We start from the raw sequence: 19,806 nt of genomic DNA on the forward strand, positions 1-19,806 counted from the left end.
TTAATGGTGACACATATACAGCTTATTTTCCACCTTGACAAGTTTTCTGCTTTATTTGCCTCTGAACTTCACACTGAGCCTTCCCTCCATCTTTTTTTTTCTTTTTTTTTGGGGCGCGAGGAGGAGAACTGTAACCCAGGTGAGGAATGTGACACAAGAATCTGAAGAGCGCAGGGCTGCTGCCTAAAGGTTGTCTTAGGTGAGGATGAGACTTACTGTAAAAGGTGCGCGGCGAGGATTTCGGACTCCTTCCGCATGTGGTTTAAGGGTCGGGACTTTTACGATACAGTGGAAGAACACCAGGTGGTATTCACCTGTAGAGTCTTTTCAGGGTGGACAAAAGAGTGGAGAAATCCATTTATTTTTACGGTTGTCAAGAGCATTGAAAGTCAAGAAAACCTTTAGTGTTTTTAAATCATTGTATAATGCTGATAAATTATATGGTGGAACCACAGTAGCCAAATTAAGTAATACATATCCACTGCACTCCCGTGTTTTGTTTTGTTTTTTTCCTCCTACCTTATTGTTTTTCTGACGTACCCCATTGCTATGACGATTTTCATTTTCCCTTCAGGATTAATGAAATTATCCGTCCATCTAAATTTTGCCCTTCGGGTACCGCAATACCATTTATCATGGAGTCTGGATCTACTTTCAGTCCACAAATGTAAGCTGAATTCGTGGAGAGAATAAAAGATGGCTGCAAGAAAACAAAATTTAATAATAGACCTGAGACAGGTGTGCAACTTGAAAGCATGCAGGGAGCTGATTGGTTGGATACACATGCACAGGCTGATGAGCGTGAGCTGGGAAAGAAATGTTTAGGAAAAACAGGATAGAACAGGAAATACCGCGAAACTGAAGCATTTCAGAGTAAAAGAGGGACAAGACCAGAAAAGTAAGAATGTGAAGACAGTCTGAGAAATCATCAATAATCCAGAGTCTGACCCAGACTGCTTTGAATTTACAGGATAGGCAGACACTTGTTCAGTTCAGTTGTGAGAAAAAAAAACTTTCCACAGTATATATAATTATACCAACTCTAAAAAACCTAAAACATGGATTCAAATAGAAATCTAAAGCCATATAGAACTTTTGTTTTTGCAAACACATGATAAAGTATATTGGGTGTTAATGGCCTTTTTGGTGTATCAAAATTTAAATTCCATTGGTCTTCAACCACGAGAATATCGTCAACAAAATCCATATTTTACAAGATTTAGTGTGACAATAATAGCCGTGCTATCATACCCTTGCATGAATTTGTCTTAAATATAATTGTCTGTAGGTGTTGCCAATAGACTCTATTGACGATAGTGTTACTTATACAGGACTGTCTCAGAAAATTAGAATATTGTGATAGAGTTCTTTATCTACTGTAATGCAAATAGAAAAACAAAAATGTCATACATTCTGGATTCATTACAAATCAACTGAAATATTGCAAGCCTTTTATTATTTTGATATTGCTGATTATGGCTTACATCTTAAGAAAACTCAAAAATCCCATCTCAAAATATTAGAATATCATGAAAAAGTCATTTTTGTTTTTTTAAATTGCATTACAGAAGATAAAAAACTTTATCACAATATTCTAATTTTCTGAGACAGTCCTGTAATAGAGGATCTGCTCATGTATGTCAGTGTTTTCTCACATCTTGTTTGCTCCCATTTATTAAAAAGAAGTGTTAACCATTTTTGCATCACAGCAACGTGGGCTTAATGACAGGGAGAGAACATCGGTCATCTGGAAAACCTATATTTGAAACAAATCCAAATAAATGCACGCTTACAGTTGCCTCTCAAATCAAACATTCATCAACACATTTATGTACTTGATTATTTTAATGGTAAGACAGATTTTGAGACCAGAGTAGAGGACGGGGCGTTTAATGCCCAAGGATGCGGCGTCATAGAGAGAGTAAAGACTTTCCTCATAGAGAGCCGTTTCACAGGTATATGTAAACTGTATCACAAAGCTGACAGATTCAGAGAGTATTAGCACACAGTGTGTAAACATTCAAGGTCAAGTTTAACACCAAATTCTTGAGTCAAATCCTCTGAACCTATACATCATGGAAAGAAACTGAATCCTGTCAGAATTGTAAAAAAAAACCCAAACAATAAAACAAAGGATTTATAGAAAATTCCCCCCTTGCAGCTCGTCTTCAGTGGAACAGTAAGAGTCTTTGTGAAAAACTGCCTGGGGAATATTATTAGAATAAACTTTACATGCCACAAAGATATATTGTAATGTTGAACTTCTGCCTGAACTCTGTTTTTCTCATTTGTTCTACTGACTTCTACAAAATCAGAGGACTCAATGGTACTGACATTATATCTATGTGTAAATTGCAGCCTTTTCCTTGTGCTAAATGATTAACATATGCCAATGGTTTACCAAGTGATCACCCTTTCACCTGGCATTTTAATTATCTGATTTATATTCTATGCATCAAACTGCATATGGGCCGGATTTGATCCTGAGAAATTACCTGGCAGTCTATGCTTATTCAATTATATCACTTGTTTTATATGATTTTTATATAATTTTAATTTCATTTTGAATGTAACTGTAGTTTTTTGCTGTCTCTTAGCCAGGACTCCCCTGAAAAAGAGGTTTTTAATCTCAATGGGACTTTCCTGGTTAAATAAAGGTTAAATAAAATAAAATAGAATAAAAAAAACGTTTTTGGCAGGATCTTCCACAGCACAATAAATTGATAATGAATACATCATAGAATACATATTGAATACATATAGAATACAATTTGGCCCACAATCTCAATTTAAACATTTCAAAATATATATAATAAAAGACATTTAAGAGGTATAAAACCTTGCTATATCTGACGAATGTTCTGAGTTGATTGGCTTTCATTGATCAGTCGCCAGGTTGCCGGTCACCATCTGTGGGAGAGACCTTGACTTGATTTGAGATGCTATACTTTTATGAATTATAACCCAACAAACCACGCACCGTCGAGCAGGATGGAAAATGGAGCTGAGGAAAAAACAGCGGAAAAGCGCCCGGTGTGGTCGCCCGGGCCAAGCGAGAAGCGGTTTAGCATACCAGGGTTCTGGCCTGAACTTAACCGCACACGTTGAGCCCGGCTAGAGAAGACCGGTCACATTTCACCATGTTACAAGATCACATCTCCAGCAGAGAGGTTGTATGTGTACGTTTGCGTGAACATAATAAATCAGGAGTGTCTGAATACAGCAGATGCCATAAATAATATAACAAAACACAAAAAAAAGACAAGTGATTTCCTCTTTAATGGTCCTTTAAACAGATATGTAAACACTTTTTCTGTAAAGTCATCAACAGGCATCATGACGAAAATAAAATATTAGCAGTGCATTATTTCAACATGAATTTATTTTGTACATTTTATACTACATGTGCTCTGGAAAGCTTTCTCTATCTATGAAATCCAGGCTTGATAAGGAACTCTTTGGGCAAGTTTACCCAGGCACAGAGTAGGCTGTTGATACAGACTGACATAAAGGTAAACTCCAAAGGTGGACTGTTCATGTAAAGCACCGTCCTATAAACTACAGGCTAACCACCTGAAAACTGTATAACATCAGCCTTGTCAACTCACAATGAAAGAGGTTTCTTTGCTAAAACACATATTTTAAGCCCAAGACAATCTGTATGGGACTCAAGCGGTGATATCTTATTTCAGACACACGTCAAAGTCAACATTTTACAGCGACACACCAGCATATGATATGAATATACATTATATTGAAGAGGAAACAACAAACAATTCAAAGTTTGGAGATGTTGAAAGATATCGTAAGTGGATGCCGGGACATAAAAAGCATAAGAATTACTATTTTATTGTAGTGGGTTTTATCAAGAGAACACATGAAAATTAAGAACGCTCAGGCACCTCAGAAACACAACTCCCACTCACTTCTTCCATCATTAACATTAGAAACATCATCATGCATAATGAACCGACTAACTCTGGAATACAGAAAATACCATCATGTTTTTTTTTTTTTTCTACTGGCCAACATGATTCAATGGGATGATGGAAGCAGCGTGACAGGAAAAAACAGAGATTAACCACAACGTAACTAATTGCTCTCTTGTAAAAGCGTCCATGCTGCTCAAATAATCGCATCAAATGTAAAAAGGACCTTAAATTCCTCAAAAATGTTGTCATTACATTAAAGAAGGCAACGTGTCCTGAAGAAGAAGACACCTCCTCGGCTCTGCGTACAGGAAGAAAATGGCTTTTGTCACCTCTCTGACAGTGATTGCCCAGCACTGAAAAATGTCGTATCAACATTTATTTGCCCATGAAATGCAGCAACATCCAGGCCGTCCATCCCGAAGACGGCTGCACATTCTGGCATGAGCTTTCCATGAACGCAGTAGACGAAACACAAAGGAGCCATGTGACACCAACCTGGTCCCTGTAATGATCTGATTATACTGGATATTAGACTGACTGTACTCTACAAAGTATAATATACATATCATGATTTTATACGATGAGTTCCCAGTCTGTTCTTCCTTCTAAAGTTACGATCAAGTGTCTTTTTCAAATGAGTCTACGCTGTCAGCGGGGCAGCAGGGAAAAAATAGCCATCATTGGGTGCAGAGCTTTCTCGAAAGTCGTGAGGTTGATGTGCTGTGCCGAGCTCTTCCTGTAATGCCCATAAACAATGTGGAGATGCCGTTTTGTTAACCGTTTAAAATGGCAAGTTGCCAGTTACTTTCTGCCGAAATGTGTCTTGGAATAACCCCTGTGTCACTACTACCCTTTCCATTTGCACAGTCAAGACAAACGGCAACCTTCTTAAATTCCCTGAACGTAGGAACCGAAAGCTATAATACATTCATTAAATTACATTTTTACATGCTACCTCTATGCTCACCTTTTTTTACGAAATTTGAATCACTTTTCAGGGATTCGGTGTGTCGACATATTTAATTCGAATGACAATCAAAACAGACATAAATGGACTTGGCAACGCATGTGGGTATAGCTGCGGTAAGCTACCGACGGCATTGTCACGGCTTGTCGTCTTTATTTCACGATTGAGAACTCGCGCACGTCCGTGCCCGCGTACAAGAGCCGCCTCCCACCGTCCAAAGCACACATTCACACAGGGGCCGAGCAGACCAACACCAAAGTATCCAAACAAATAGCAGCGGTGTTTAGTTCTGCCCGCTACGCTGCTGCCGAGTCGTCAGTGTCAGAGCAGCCGAAGCCTAGAAGTGATAACCGATCTGCGGTGCGGTCGTTTGTGTTCGTCCACTCCCTTGCCTTCCTCCGAGGAGTTTAGCAGTGGTCGTCCTCGTCCGTATCACTTAACGGTTCACTGGCGGCAGCCGGGCTAGCCTGGCCCAGGTGCTTTCGAAAATGGCCGTTCGGAACCTGCCAAGAGTGTCTGAGTTGCGGGGCAGAGCTTATGGCATTGGCACGTCCAAGACTGGTTGCCATGGCAGTTTCAAAAGTAAGCGTGTCGCCTGCCTCGCTGCCGCTGATGTCCTCGTGTAGTGGGAGGTAGGGCTCTGAGATGTAGCGGTGCGGCGACGGGTGGCTCGGTCCGGACACCTGACCCGTGAACGGCTCACCCGACTTGTTGACCCTCCATGAGGTATCGGCGGAGCCGCCTGGCTCATCCCGAAGCTGAGTCTGTCCCTCAGAAGAAGACGTTGCCATGGCGGCGGGGTTGGCTCGGCAGACCAAAGGGGAATATGAGATATAAGGCCGTGGGCAAGAGGGCGTCTGTGGAAGCTGGCGCCGATTACGAGGAGTGCCGGACTCTGAGGCTACATGGGCGGGGCTGCTCGATGTGTCAACCTGTGGGGAGCACACGCGAACCGAAATAAAAAAGTGATTATTATTAAATCAGATCACACCAGTGACGTGCTGTGAGGTTCATGGCGGGTGAGGCAGGAGAAGTGCGTGCCTCACTTAGTGGCTCTTCGTTGCTGTTTTATGATCGTTCAGCACAAGAAACTAGCAACACACATCCAGTTGTTGACAAAAAAAAACAAAAAAACACTGTACACTGGAAATGCAGTTCATTTAGCAAAAAAGTTTAAACATTTCAATGGAGACACACAAAGAGACAAATAGACAAAGAGAGTGCAGAGCATGCTAGTGGTGAGCCGTCATTGCGCATTCTACGTTGAGGCTTGACAGTGGGCAGCCTCACCGCACGTCTCCTCTCAGTATTTGAACAGTAAATGTGAAAACCCATCGATTTAATACTGCTGAAGTTAAATGAAAAATACCTTTATCGTGCAAATCACTGATAAATATAACCCTTTCATACTTGTTTTTCATTTTACATTTTATTCTTTCCATGATTGACTGTGAGGCACGGCCTCTCCTGCCTCCCCTGACTGCCCGTCACTGGATCACACATACTGTATACCCGGTACACTGTTCATTATAGTTTTTAATGTTCTCTCCCCACCTGTTTTTTCATGTTATGTTTGCCCCCTTCGTTAGGTGAGAGGGACCGTCTCCTCTCGCACGATTGGTCTCGGCTGCGCTCCTCGGAGTTACATCGGGACACGTCTGGGGAAAGCAGATGTCGACGCTCCTTCGACCGGCCTCTTTCATGACTGCTCGCTTCTTTGTGGTTGATTCTTGGTCCTGAGCGAGTTATGAGATTTAAGTCAACTTGTTAAGCAGGTAAGAGCAGGTAAGGTTGGGTCCAAATAATACAGAATTACATGCCTGGCAGTTAATTTCAGTGATTAACTCAGTAAATGAACATGAAATGATTATTTTTCATTTGATCCTGGGGGCGATTTTAATCAGAATATGCTAGTTTTAAAAAAATCAACACGTTTGTGCAAGCTGATGAAAAGCTGATCATGCTATTAGCATTTATGTCAGGCTTTGTGCGGTTTAGTGACCTCGGTAGCTCCGCAGCCGAGGCTTGTACGTGTCATCAGGGCTGATTCTCTCCAAAGAGTGTTGTTCCTGCCACAGGCCGTTCACGCACTGGTCTCCGATGGTGGAGAAGGAACGCTTCATGAGCTTACTGTCTGCTGTTATCCCAGGCTGTAGATATTTAGAGACAAGGGATAAAGGAATACGTCGGTAACTGCATAATGATACATCAACAACAGTCACGTTTTAGGCGAGTATTCAGGAAAGTCCTTCTTCATTTGCCTGGTGCCCTGATCTCACGTGCAAATATTGATATGAATGTTTAAACAATTTTAAAGTAAAGGTCAGCTCTTCCTTTTACCTGTGGATGAACAGCGAGCCTTGGCATGGAGGACGCGCGAATGGAGGCAGTGCGCTGAGATGATTTCATTACTGTTTGATCCAGCCTCGCCTGCTGTTTCATTTGGTTATACTCCACAATGTCTGGCACCTGTATGCAAATTTATTCATTTAATATAGAATATTTTACAAATCAAATTGAATAGATTGCATTGCGATTGGGACTCGGACATTCATGTTTGTTTTAATTTTACGCATTAAACCGCATCCAGTTTGCTTCAAGCTGCAAAATGGCACGTTGCATACTTCCAAATCATGCAAATGCATTATTAGAACAGAGTTCAGAGAAAAGTGCAAACCTCGTGGAAAACATGGGCAAGCGTTGGCAAGGAGATCCCTACAGTGTATTACTTTTACAATGTGGGAGAAAATACATGTCTTCAACAGATAAATCAATAATCCACCTCCAGAAAGAACGTGCAGATCGTGCTGCCTCGTTTTCACTTCATCTACGATATGAGGGTTGGACCGTGGAGACGGCCACGAATTTAAAGCACCAAAGGACAAAAAGATATATATATATTCTCTTTCACACAGGCAGCGACTGCCCATGTTCAGTTGCCACATGGGACATGGAAATTTTTCCAATTTTACCAATATTAGATGATTACCCGGGTGTGCATGTGATGGTGGTGATATGGGTATTGATAAGTATGATAAGGTGAGTTATAGATGTCCTCCTCCTCCTCCCCACCCTCCTTCTCTTCTCTGGAGTGCGGCCTTGGTTGTAGGAACATTTCTTGGGGAGAGATGGGGCTGAGTGCCACAAAGCCTCCTCTGGTACTGGTGGAAAAAAACAAAAACAAACATTTATCTGTGAATGTTAATTATTGGGCAATATAATAAATCACACGTTTGAATAAACTAACAGAGAAGTCATAGACCAACTATGAATTGACATATTCATGCCAGTTTGGGAATAAGCACAATGGCAAGCCTGTAAGTAACTGTTGAATTAGACCAAGAGTTGTTGATTTACAGAGCAGATCCAGCGCTATGTCTGAGGAAGGAGAGGGATTTGGCATTGCATAGGATTTCTTGGGGCAGAGAGGAAGCGTCCATACGCTGGAACATAGGGGCGTGTTTCTGCAGAGTGACAAGATAAACCAGAAGGAATCAAGACTGGGAACAGATTACAGACTAAAAGTAGCTGAAATTTCCTGCAACCATATGTCATGATATATATTTATAGAAAATAGAAAAGTAGGAAGGTACCTGCTCCTCCAGCTGTTGTCGGAGCTTCTTGGCCTTACTCTGCTTGTAATAGTCCATGATCATCATGGCGGCATAGATCTTCCCTATTGTCATGTCACTGGCTGAAGGAAAAAAAAGGAAACCGTGAAGCTTTTCAGAGCTAATCCCACTTTATCTTGTGAAAAATTATCGAAGTACAACTGTTACTGTGGGTTCACGTTACCTTTGTGTATTGGAACGAGAAGATCGAGCGTCTTTTGTGAGAGATGAGGCCAGATGACGCTGATCTCCTTCTGCAAGTCCAGGTCCATCTGATTTCGATCGTCCCCTCCTGAGCGTAAGCGGTTATTTGCAATTTTGAATGAATACGTTTTGCATCTCGACTTATGTCCATCTGTAAGATTTCTTGACATTTAATCTAACCTCCGGCAAGCTTGATCTCCAGTGCGGTGCGAATGAGAGCCATGAGGGTGGAGGTGAAGTGGACGGACATATCTTCATCCACAGGCATGTTCATGAGAACCAGTCTCTGTTGTCATAGAGATAGAAGTTTTATACAAGGACCTATATGGACCTAAATGGACCTATATCTATATATCAATGGCTGGAATGCAAAACCTCCTATCTGCAAATTTTTCGATTTTGGGTTTTTGCATGGAATGGTGAGATCTGGGATGGCTCTCCATTTTCAGCCTATCTGCAAGATAATCCCGCCCTTTCTTTTGACAAAAATGTCACATGACAAAACTCCTATGTGCACAATGAAGCAGAAAACATTAGGAAAAAAACACTTATTTGCATTGTCAGTGGTAAAAGTACATGCTATGTATTTTTAAATGATAACATAGAAATATAGTCTGTGAACAATAGAATATTCTTGAATATCTTTAACAAAGACCGTACCAAATCAAATGAAACGTTTTTTACATTTCCTGAAAAAATTGTTTTTTTCAGACAGGAGGTTTTGCATTCTAGCCATCGATATATATATATATATATATATATATATATATATATATATATGTGACTTTGGATCAGAAAAACATTATTTTCTGTTCTTGTGATACTTAGATTAAATAGAGAATTGTGTATATTTTGGGACGATAACTTTATGAAAGTTGCTCATTCCGCTTGGTTGCAACAGTTATATGACGAATTAACATTGTTAGGGAAGATATCATCTATCATCAAAGCAATTACAAAAAACCCTAATTTTATAAGCATATTTGATCATTGTTGTAACATAATAAATAATTCTTTTCCTTGGTCACTATGCTTTGACCGCATATTATAAAACTCTTATCATTCATGATTTTTGTGTGACTGTCTTTCTGAAAGTGCTCTGTGCTATAATAATATTATAAAAATAATTCTGCGTGTATCACCACTCAACATAGTGCACACAATGAAAATTGTATAGCTGGGTCTAGCTCTTTAGGAATATTTCAATAGGGATATTTTGGGTAACAATTTCAGGCTAAGTGACCTGATTAAGAACAACCATGTAGATGACAACACAAAAGAAAACTGTAACAATAATACAAGCGGCCCTCCTTTTCAGGTAAATGACATTAATTTGACTCATTGCTGTAAACAGGGGCACAGGCATTTAATTATCTATTTTATTTCTATCCTTTTTAAACAACTCTTCTTCAACCAGTGATAGAAAATACTTTGGGAGCTTGTCAAAAGAGATGTGAAGTCATGAATATTAAGTTTACATGTAATCCTAAAACATGATAATCTAGGGGTCACAGATTATAAAATAATTTTGTATTATTGTCTCTGAGCATTTTTTGTGATTTCATGCGATTTCGTGACGGTTAGATATCACAACATTTTGTGCAATAAGGGAGAAAATGTTTCCGGGATCACCAACACACACGCACACACACTCGTGCGCACGCACGCGCATGCAGAAGCCCTGCAGAATGTACGCTGATGCAAAACTGGGCTGTGACAGGAGGCACATGCAGATATGCAGATGTGAGGAAAAAAAAAAGGAGTATGAAAGACAAAACTTCGACGATGATAAGATTTAGCATGTAGATGTTTAACAACTTTCTCACTTGCTCAGAAAGTCAAACTCTCCTCGACTCTTACAGAAGCTAACAGCAAAAAAATAATATCAATTTTCCGCCAAGGAAGCAAAGCATAACAGCCAATAAGTACTGTAGTGTCTTGCAGGTGAAAAAACAATATTTGAGCTTAAGACTTTTAGAATACACAATGCACCATGATACAATCAAACAGAAAAAAAATGCTTACTTTCAAATGTACGACACACAGAAAGGAGCTTTAACAGTCTGCCCTTGCTGCTTAAAAGGCCTGTCAGGTTCAAGTTAGTCTACCTTATATGCCACCTTGGAGGGGCATTTCTTGCCAAGGCCTAGGGGTGGCGACATGTTGGTCAACATCTCATACATGTCAGTGTAATGGATACGACCACTGGGGGCGCCAGGTAGCCATGACGATGGGGATGAGAAAAGGGGAAGAGAGGTGGGGGAGGACAAAGGATGGAAGGGAAGGGGTTTGTGTGTGTGTGTGTGTGGGGGGGGGGGGGGGTAGAGAAGAAATAGAAAAAAAAAAACAGTGGAGCGAGAAGAGAGATGAAGGGTAAATGAACGGTGGAGATAAGAAAGAGGATTATTTCAATGCATCACACACGGGGAGAATAAAAGAGGGAAAAAAAAAAAAAACAGGTCGCATTCTTTCTATGCTGCCAACAGGGCATAGAAATTCAGGAGAGGAACGTAATGACAGCCCTACTGGATCCGGTACAAATTAAATACTTACGTGGTGCATGACAGTATATCTTTAAACCAGATCCACATGGTAAAAAGACACAGACCTCTCTCCATCACTGCAGCGAATTCAAATTCTTTAGAATTCAGGGACTGTTAAATATAACCGTTAACAGATAAGGTGGACTCGGTGAGGGCGTCCTGTGTCTTAATACCACAACAACGGACTGTCATCATTCTTTGACCGAGGCAGACCCGAGTAACACAGCTAAAGGTTAGACAAGGGGTCACAGTCGTGGAGGGGGAGTAAAACGAGGGAAATGAGGAAGTCGGGGAGGGTCCCACGTGATCGAGGCAGTTTGGGGGTACTTGATATGGGGGGGGGGGGAAGCAAACCTTGCATGCCACCCTGTGGGGGCAGTTCTTTCCAAAGCCCAGGGGAGGTGAGATAGAGCGCACAACTTTGTACATCTCCTTATAGTGGATCCTTCCACTGAAAAGAACATATACGTCTTTAGTTGTGTGTCATTACAGTCTTCTAGTCGACAACAAGGGGGAATTAGCCTTAACCTGGGGTTGTTTTGAAACAACTGTGCAATGTTAAGACATAAACATTTACAGTGAGACATGAACCAGAAAGGCAGAAAGTCGTTCTTGAAGTCCCCTTCCAGTTTTTTTCTCCCGAAGTTCATTTTTTTGCACATATAATCTGAACGTCCCTCACTACGCTTGCACTTTAAAGTGTAGCTGTAATTATATATACATAATAACGGTCACGAGGAACCGTCGCAATTAAAGTTTAGTCTGCACGATGAGCCCTTACAGCTTCATCTAGGCTGCAGTTAATTTGACAGCGTCACAACGACAAAGATTAATGCTTTCACACTTTCCTTTGTTGGTAAAGGTTTTAGAAAATCCTTTACATTTCCTGGTTCATTTAACCAGGACTTTACTTTATATCTTTGTGCCATGACTTCAACTATCTATCTATCTATCTATCTATCTATCTATCTATCTATCTATCTATCTATCTATCTATCTATCTATCTATCTATCTATCTATCTATCTATCTATCTATCTATCTATCTATCTATCTATCTATCTATCTATCTATCTATCTATCTATCTATCTATCTATCTATCTATCCCATCTTATACATGATCACATTAAGAGACCCCACTCTAGACCAGTAAATGATGCTTTAGAAAACCTCATCCCATGTTCCTTCAACAGCAGTCCCTTACAGTTTTCTTCTAAAACATTTCTCCAAAACATTATATAAATCTGATACATGCATTCTCCACATCCTGAACTCATTCTAACCTGGCTGCAGTGATTGCAAACACTTCCAGTATTTATCTACTATAATTGTTGAACAATAGATATTATAATTTTTATGAAATGTATAGTGTTCAACAAGTAAATTTTTGGACATCATTAAATAAATGAACATTTTGCACGAGGACTGACAGGCACTGACCAGGCTGCACGATCATACTCCCCCCAGATTCGAACAAACTCATCGAGGTGGTGTGGGCCGAGGATGGACGAGTCTCGGGTCAGATACTCGAAGTTATCCATTATAACCGCCACGAACAAGTTCAGCATCTGAAGCGAAAACAAACGCGGAATGAGAAAGGGCGTCACGTTCCGACGCAAGGCGCTTAAACGAAAAACATATGTTTTGTTTTCTTATCTCACCAAGAAAGAACTAAAGAAGATGAAGGACACAAAGTAGAAATAGGCAAAGTCGGAACCACAGCCCCCCTCATTGTCACTTGACAATACCGCAAGGGGAAGTGAGGGGTCGGTCTCACACTGCTGCCCGCCAAGACAGGACAACATAATCTCCTGCCATGACTCCCCTGTGGCACTCCTGGACACACACACACACACACACACACATGAAAAGGACACAGAACTGAGTAAAACGTGCTACATGTTTACTTCTGAAACATCTACCCATGTTAAAAGTCGGAGCGGTTCTTACCTGAAAAGCAGCATCAGCGCACCAGAGAAGGTCTTGAAGTTGTTGTGCTGATTTATATGAGTCTCCTCATTCAGCTTAATATTCCCAAACACCTGATTTATATTTTACAAGAATAAATGAATAAATGGCTAGACAAGCGCCGCACGGACGCGCACGTCGACAGCATTCCGAGGCAAAAGATGTGACGCGTTTCAGTTTCACGTAACCGGTCGCTGTTAAATGAACGCGTCGGGTGACTTAGTGTGTGTGTTGGCGGATTTCCTGACCTGCATGCCAATGATGGCATAGATGAAGAAAAGCATGGCGATGAGCAGGCACACGTAGGGTAAAGCTTTGAAGGACTGGACAAACGTCCACAGAAGGATACGTATCGTGTATCCCTGTCTAAGCAGCTTAATCAGTCGAGCTGCTCGAAACAGCTTCAAGAAACTCATGTTGAAAGTATCTACAAACTGGCGATGGGGGAGAAAAGAGGGGAAAAAAAAAAAAAGGTTTATTAGCCATGACGGCATGTCAGTCACATGTTTGTTTGTTTGTTTTTTTTTTGATTTCCAAAAATTGTCATCAATATTTTTTTTCACCTGCAAGTCAACAATGATCTCAGTGATGCTGCCCAAGACGGTGATAAAATCAAAAATGTTCCAGGTGTCCCGGAAGTAGTTCTGTGGACAAATAAAAAAAAGATCTAAGATGGTACGCGAGATACATTTGCAAAGAGGGGGAAGATTTTCATTCATCTTACCAAAAACCCAAAGGCCATGATCTTGAGGACACACTCCACAGAGAAGAGCACGGTGAAAGCTGTATTCAGGTGTTTCAACACCGCCTCGTACGCCGGGGGAGCGGAATAATACTAAAAATACAAAGATAAAAGCATTCAGTGGTGAAATGTGAAATATTCTCTTCTGCATCACTGTGATTTAACCTTTCGATACAAGTCTGAGCCTGGAACCTGCAGCTCTACAGGTTGATGGAAGATCCCTCCAGACCCATAAATAGCGGCTTAGTCTCTGCACCTTTCATCTGTCGCACTATAAAAGGAGTCATTCCTCCAGAGGCGGCAGCCACAGTTAATGAGGTCATGCTAAATAGCAGCCCCTGGACATTATGGATCAATATTTAATACAGGCTGAGTCACGCCGCGTCTGTCTGTCTGAACAGCCCCGGAAAAGACCGTTTTCAGGACATTAATAGCGACGAGAAAGGGGATTGTGACACTACAAAAATACCGGCGACAAAGCGGGACACACAGAATCGAAAGCAAACAGTGTAAAAACCCGTGAGACGGCGAGAGGAAAATAGTTTCGGGTTTGTGTTCTGTTTTTAGCAGGGGTTGCTCAACTTGGCTTTATTTGAAAAACCCAAAGTGTTAATATTTGCTGCTGCATGACAGAAGGCGTGGTTATCCCGGCTACCGCTAACACGTAAAACAGCATTTATATTTCATTTCCCCTTGATTTACCTTCATCATCAAGACTATGGTGTTGAGAGCGATCATGGCCAGGACAGTGTACTCAAAAGAAGGCGACACCACAAAATGCCACAGGCGGTACTGGAAGGTATGTCTGTTTTGGGGCATGTAACGGGTCAGGGGCTTCGCACTGATGGCGAAATCAATGCACGCCCTCTGAAATCCACAGAAACAGCAGAAAGAGAGGAGGTAACACCATGTGTGAGACAGGGAACTGAAGACGTCCATTCAGAACTTCACACGTCGCAACTTTTAAGGCTCAAATCAATTTTTGCAAATATGCACATTTCCCCATGGACTTTACAGTCTTGATTCAAAACATCTCTATGAAGGCTGAAAAATAGGAAGAGGAAAGATTTGAAGCTTAAACTTAAATCATACTCACAGGGACATTGAATGTAATGTGATTTAAGCGTAAGCTGCCATATATCATATCCAATACAAATCTTTCCCTTTCAGTTTTTCCCTTAAGGGGTCAACGTCCTCCATCTAACCCCATTCTCTGTATCCTCAGAAGCTAACTTCATGTCCTCTCTCACAAATTCCACACATCTTCTTTTTGGTTTTCCTCTAGATCTCCTGCCTGCCAGTTCCAGCCCCAGCATCTTCCTTCCAATATATTGGAAGGTATAATGAGTCATATAATGAGTCACTCTTTTATCAAATAATACCCCTGACACTTTATCCGTTCCAACCTGCTTGAATCCCTTTTTTTTTACCACCTTTCTACACTCTCCATTGCTCTGAACTGTTAACTGTAATTGAAATCCTCCACCTTCTTTATCTCCATTCCCCGTAGCCTCGCCGTCCACTTTGGTCCCTTTGAATCCCAACCGTGTTCTGTCTTGCTGTGGCAAAACCTTTGTTTATCTTCTTTCACAAGTATACGTCCACCTCTCTAGATTTTCCTCGCAACAGACCACAATAGTTCATGATTTACCGCCGCAACTTAAAAAGAAAAACTTTTTTTTTTTCCCTTGTGTCGTCAAACCTCGTTCTTCTCCAGGCTGCACTCCTCCATCATCTTATCTCCCTGCTCCTGGAAGGTGATGATGATAAGAGCCACGAAGATGTTGACAAAGAAGAAAGGGAAGACAACAAAATAGATGACGTAGAAGATAGACATCTCCATCCTGTTGCCGTGGCTGGGACCCCTGTCCTCTTCAGTCACGTCCACCGAGTGCTGCAGGACCCTGGGAGAGCAGAGATGTGATGCCGATAATACCTAGAAGGACGCTCGAAGAGCGCAGACCTCTGTGAAGAGCCCTGAACCGTATCAGCTCTCAGCTCTCCGCAAACCACAGACAACATTAAAAAACAGCTGTGTGGCAACAACAACAACAACAGCGATGACCGGCAAACAAATACGATGTCCTTTATCAAGGTGACAACGCGGCCAGTGGCGAAGGAAAGTGAAAAACAATGTCAAACGTGACCCGGAAACGAGTTGATCTTGGTGAATTAGTGGATCCGATTGACAGAAAAACAAACAAATACAGGAGCTACAGATGGAACCATAACCTTGGGATATGCATTTTTTTTTTTTTCCTTTTGCCAAATCTCTTTACATCTTTGACTTATAATACTGTTAACAGCATCCGTTGTTTTTAGGATGTTTATATCTTTTTAAGTGGCCATCAAATGCCAATGCAAATTTTCCAATCAGGCAGCAAACATTACGCGCTCCAAAAAGACATCTGTGTAAGTTCGTAATTGCAGCGGGATGATGCAGAGGAAAATGATGGTCAAGCAATTTACATTTTTTTTTCATTTTAGCTTCAATAAAGGCCACATTTGTCCACAGAAGAAGATTCATAAATAAACAATGCTAAATTAAAATGATATATGGGTTTCACTGCTCTGATCGCCATGAGAGTTTGCATACTTCCAACTTCAGATACTTACTGCGGCCAACCCTCTCCGGTGGAGACGGTGAAGAGAGTCAGTAGGGCCCAAATAACATTGTCATAGTGAAACTCATGCCTCTTCCAGTCTCTTCTCTTCACCTCTTTCTTGTCCTTCCCATAGTCAATGTAGTAACCCCTGGATGAGACATGAATGTGACGGGCTCAGCAATGATAGAAAGTTTGACATATCTAACAAGTGTGGACTCATAAATGAATGACAAATCCTCTCCTTTCAGCTTTTCCCTTCAGGGAATCAACCTCTTCCAGCTATTCCTATTGTCTGTATCCTCCTTTCTAACCAACTATGTCCATACATCTACCCATAAATGAAGGACGAGTAACTTTATTAAAGAGAATCGATGAATATTCTTTTCTAAAAAAAAACAGATTAATAATGGGAAGAAGAAATGCGCCACCAGAAAGAAAGTATGGATGAGATGAGTTGAATGTCGAAAAGATGGACAATCTGAATCTACAGAGAAGAAATGAAGAAAAAAAATACACGGATATAACAACGAGAATTACTGGCAGTCCTTTTCGGTGTCCTTGGAGCTGTCAGTGCAGTAGAAGAACTTCCCCTTGAAGAGCTGAACGGCAATGACGGCAAAGATGAACATGAATAGCTTGTAAACAATCAGGATGTTGAAGACGTTTTTCAGCGACGTCACCACGCAGTCGAACACGGCCTGAAAGAGTCGTAAACGGGGGGGGAGAGGGGGTCTGAGATCAGCGGCTGGGAAGCCTCAAACCTGTCATGCTACTCAGTCAAATGATTAAATATCAGATTTTCAATATTTTCGTCATGAAACTCTAGTGGAAAAAATAGTTTTAATTACCGCTTTGCACCTTTTTAAATCGGAAGTTTCATCATCTTTTGATTCAGCCGCTGGGAATCTCAAAATCTTTGTACTTAAGAACTTAAGACACTTTATAGCCTTGACTTTGACACTTTATAGTTTTATTTGTATTTCTCATTCTCCCCCCCCTTTTTTTACTGTTTATACAATTTCTTCTATTATTTATTATTTCTAGGTTTTACTTGAAACTCTGGTACAAAGATTTCCTTCGGGATAAATAAAGTTATTCTTATTCTTATTCTTATTTACATTACAGTTCAAATGTCCTTTCAAAAGTAGCAGGACAATCTAAATTTGGTCCTTTTGTGTAATATTTCTTCTATGACAGCTGTGGCACACTATTTATCATTTATCAATATTATCAATATCTTGATGGCACTGTTTACATTCCTTAACTAGATGATACATGGATCTAAATTTCGTCACCCTCTTAAAGTAATCAAGTTTTCTGAAAACACAATAAACTGAGTCGTGTTTAATAAGGAGTTGATTTATGCAAAAAAAAAAAAAAAAAGAAGGCAATTGTTTTAAGAAGGTGATGATACTAGTTTTTGTTTCTTCTCAAAACCTGTATTTGCATCTGAACCAAATACCAACAAGTTAGTGAAATGTCTCCTAAAATGTCTAATGTGTTTTTATGATGGATTTGCCACATCAGAACATTGCATATAGATAGAAAGGATAAAATGAGGTGAAGGTAAATCTTGCCTGACCTTCAGTTTAGGTAGTCTCTTGATGGTCTTTAAGGGTCTGAGGACTCGTAAGACTCGTAGAGACTTGATGGTTTTAATATCCCGTCCTTTGTTGTTTCTGTGCAGAAAGATCATCGTGACAGAATGTGAAAAGTTGATTTTACCACGCTCCCAAAAAGCAGAACTGTTTATTTGATAGTGTATCCGATCTGATTGGCTCTTACCCCATCACATTTCTGCAGGTCATTCGCATGGGGTTCACCATCCACAGCAAGAGTTCGACAATTCAGAGGGACATTGTCACCAGAACAGCCGTGCACAGTGATTTACGTTTTCTCTATGCCTTAAGAATAACCACCTTACACTTTCTGCTGAATTAAATCGATGAATTTCCAGACACTTGAAGCTTTTATCATCACATCTAAACTATTACTTCTTTAATCTAATGGTTATTACCCATAAATGCATTTGAGAATAGTTTGATAATTAATACTTACACATGAAAAAGCCAAATAACCAACATATATGATAAGATGCTTTTATTAGATGGATGTAGTTGGCTGAAATAATTTAAAAATGTACCTTTTTTAGGGAAAATATTAGAAATCAATCATGTCCTGATGCTGAAAACCCTCAAGCCTTGAAATACTTTTCAATCATTTAAAGACACTTATGTTAAAGTTACGACTTTATAGTTACTGTAAAGATATATGATGTAAAAAAAAATGATGTTAGTATTAAACGATACTGTGACTGACGTGAGGGCGAAGGCCACCAACGCTCCAACCACCACAATGAAATCCAGAATGTTCCACAGATCTCGGAAGTAGGAGCCGTCATGGAGGATCAGACCTTGGTCAATCATCTGGTTTAAAAACAGACCAGGGAGTGAGGTGAATGTCCTTCAGTTTAACTTTTTTTTTTTTAATACGTAAAAATTAGCCCTTATTTTCAAGGGTAATTTTCTTCTTCTCCGGATGAGGAGCCTCTGCATACATTCTTGCAAAATCAAATCTTTGAAGAGGATAAAGCTGGCAAATCTAGATATAGGGGACTGTGTACTGATAGCTGGTCACTGTTTAAGTACCAGCCATTCTGACCTGACAGCCTTGCTCCCACATATTTTCAAACATACTTTAACAAATTATATAAAAAATTGACAAAAAAAAATCTGCACATCTCAAATTTTGTAAAATAATTTGCCAGATACAATGATTTGATAAAAAAAAAAAAAAAAGCAGGGAAATTACACAAATCATCCAAGCTATTCGCTATTAGGTTATCGCCCAATTAATGTAATAAATTATTAGATTATTCATTCATTTTTAATTTTTATTAATGCTGCACTCGGGACTCAGGGTGCCCTATCTATAGCCTGTTTCCTTGTTATACCTTAAACATCAAGCAGATTAAAAAAGAAAGCATTGCATTTGACAACTTTTTGCTGAAACATAACTTCCAATAAACATTGGTCAACTCTCAAAAACAAAGCGCTTTTTAGCTCAGAAAGAGAAGTTACGTATAAAGGATTGTGGTGCATCGCTTTTCCATCTCACTCACCTTTATAATCATTTCAAAGGTAAAGACTCCGGTGAATACGTAATCAAAATAGCGCAGAACCTGTAGAACGACAAAAATGACAGCTTGAGAAAAAGAGCGATCTACTTGTTGC

At 40.3% G+C, this 19,806-nt stretch overlaps 1 protein-coding gene across 1 annotated transcript in view; it reads right to left on the reverse strand.

The window, feature by feature from the left end:
- Positions 1-4,002: 4,002 nt before the first annotated feature.
- Positions 4,003-19,806, reverse strand: part of cacna1ea (calcium channel, voltage-dependent, R type, alpha 1E subunit a) — a 65,212-nt gene continuing 49,408 nt past the window's right edge. The window contains exons 24-47 of the mRNA XM_086161323.1: positions 19,695-19,754; positions 18,893-18,999; positions 18,359-18,370; positions 18,156-18,252; positions 17,111-17,271; positions 16,584-16,721; positions 15,670-15,871; positions 14,670-14,834; positions 13,950-14,060; positions 13,789-13,869; positions 13,474-13,659; positions 13,208-13,299; positions 12,919-13,093; positions 12,698-12,825; positions 10,823-10,919; positions 8,895-9,000; positions 8,695-8,802; positions 8,493-8,593; positions 8,257-8,363; positions 7,889-8,060; positions 7,240-7,368; positions 6,902-7,049; positions 6,454-6,635; positions 4,003-5,831 (exon numbers count right to left, since the gene is read on the reverse strand). Of these exons, the coding sequence (XP_086017449.1) occupies positions 5,307-5,831; positions 6,454-6,635; positions 6,902-7,049; positions 7,240-7,368; positions 7,889-8,060; positions 8,257-8,363; positions 8,493-8,593; positions 8,695-8,802; positions 8,895-9,000; positions 10,823-10,919; positions 12,698-12,825; positions 12,919-13,093; positions 13,208-13,299; positions 13,474-13,659; positions 13,789-13,869; positions 13,950-14,060; positions 14,670-14,834; positions 15,670-15,871; positions 16,584-16,721; positions 17,111-17,271; positions 18,156-18,252; positions 18,359-18,370; positions 18,893-18,999; positions 19,695-19,754 (3,390 nt within the window). The 3' untranslated portion in view covers positions 4,003-5,306. The remainder of the gene's footprint in view (positions 5,832-6,453; positions 6,636-6,901; positions 7,050-7,239; positions 7,369-7,888; positions 8,061-8,256; positions 8,364-8,492; positions 8,594-8,694; positions 8,803-8,894; positions 9,001-10,822; positions 10,920-12,697; positions 12,826-12,918; positions 13,094-13,207; positions 13,300-13,473; positions 13,660-13,788; positions 13,870-13,949; positions 14,061-14,669; positions 14,835-15,669; positions 15,872-16,583; positions 16,722-17,110; positions 17,272-18,155; positions 18,253-18,358; positions 18,371-18,892; positions 19,000-19,694; positions 19,755-19,806) is intronic.

The sequence above is a fragment of the Fistularia commersonii genome, chromosome 16 (genome assembly GCF_037954325.1).
Source record: "Fistularia commersonii isolate RoL2024-O1a breed Wild chromosome 16, RoL_Fcom_v1.0, whole genome shotgun sequence".
Lineage (NCBI taxonomy): Eukaryota > Metazoa > Chordata > Actinopteri > Syngnathiformes > Fistulariidae > Fistularia > Fistularia commersonii.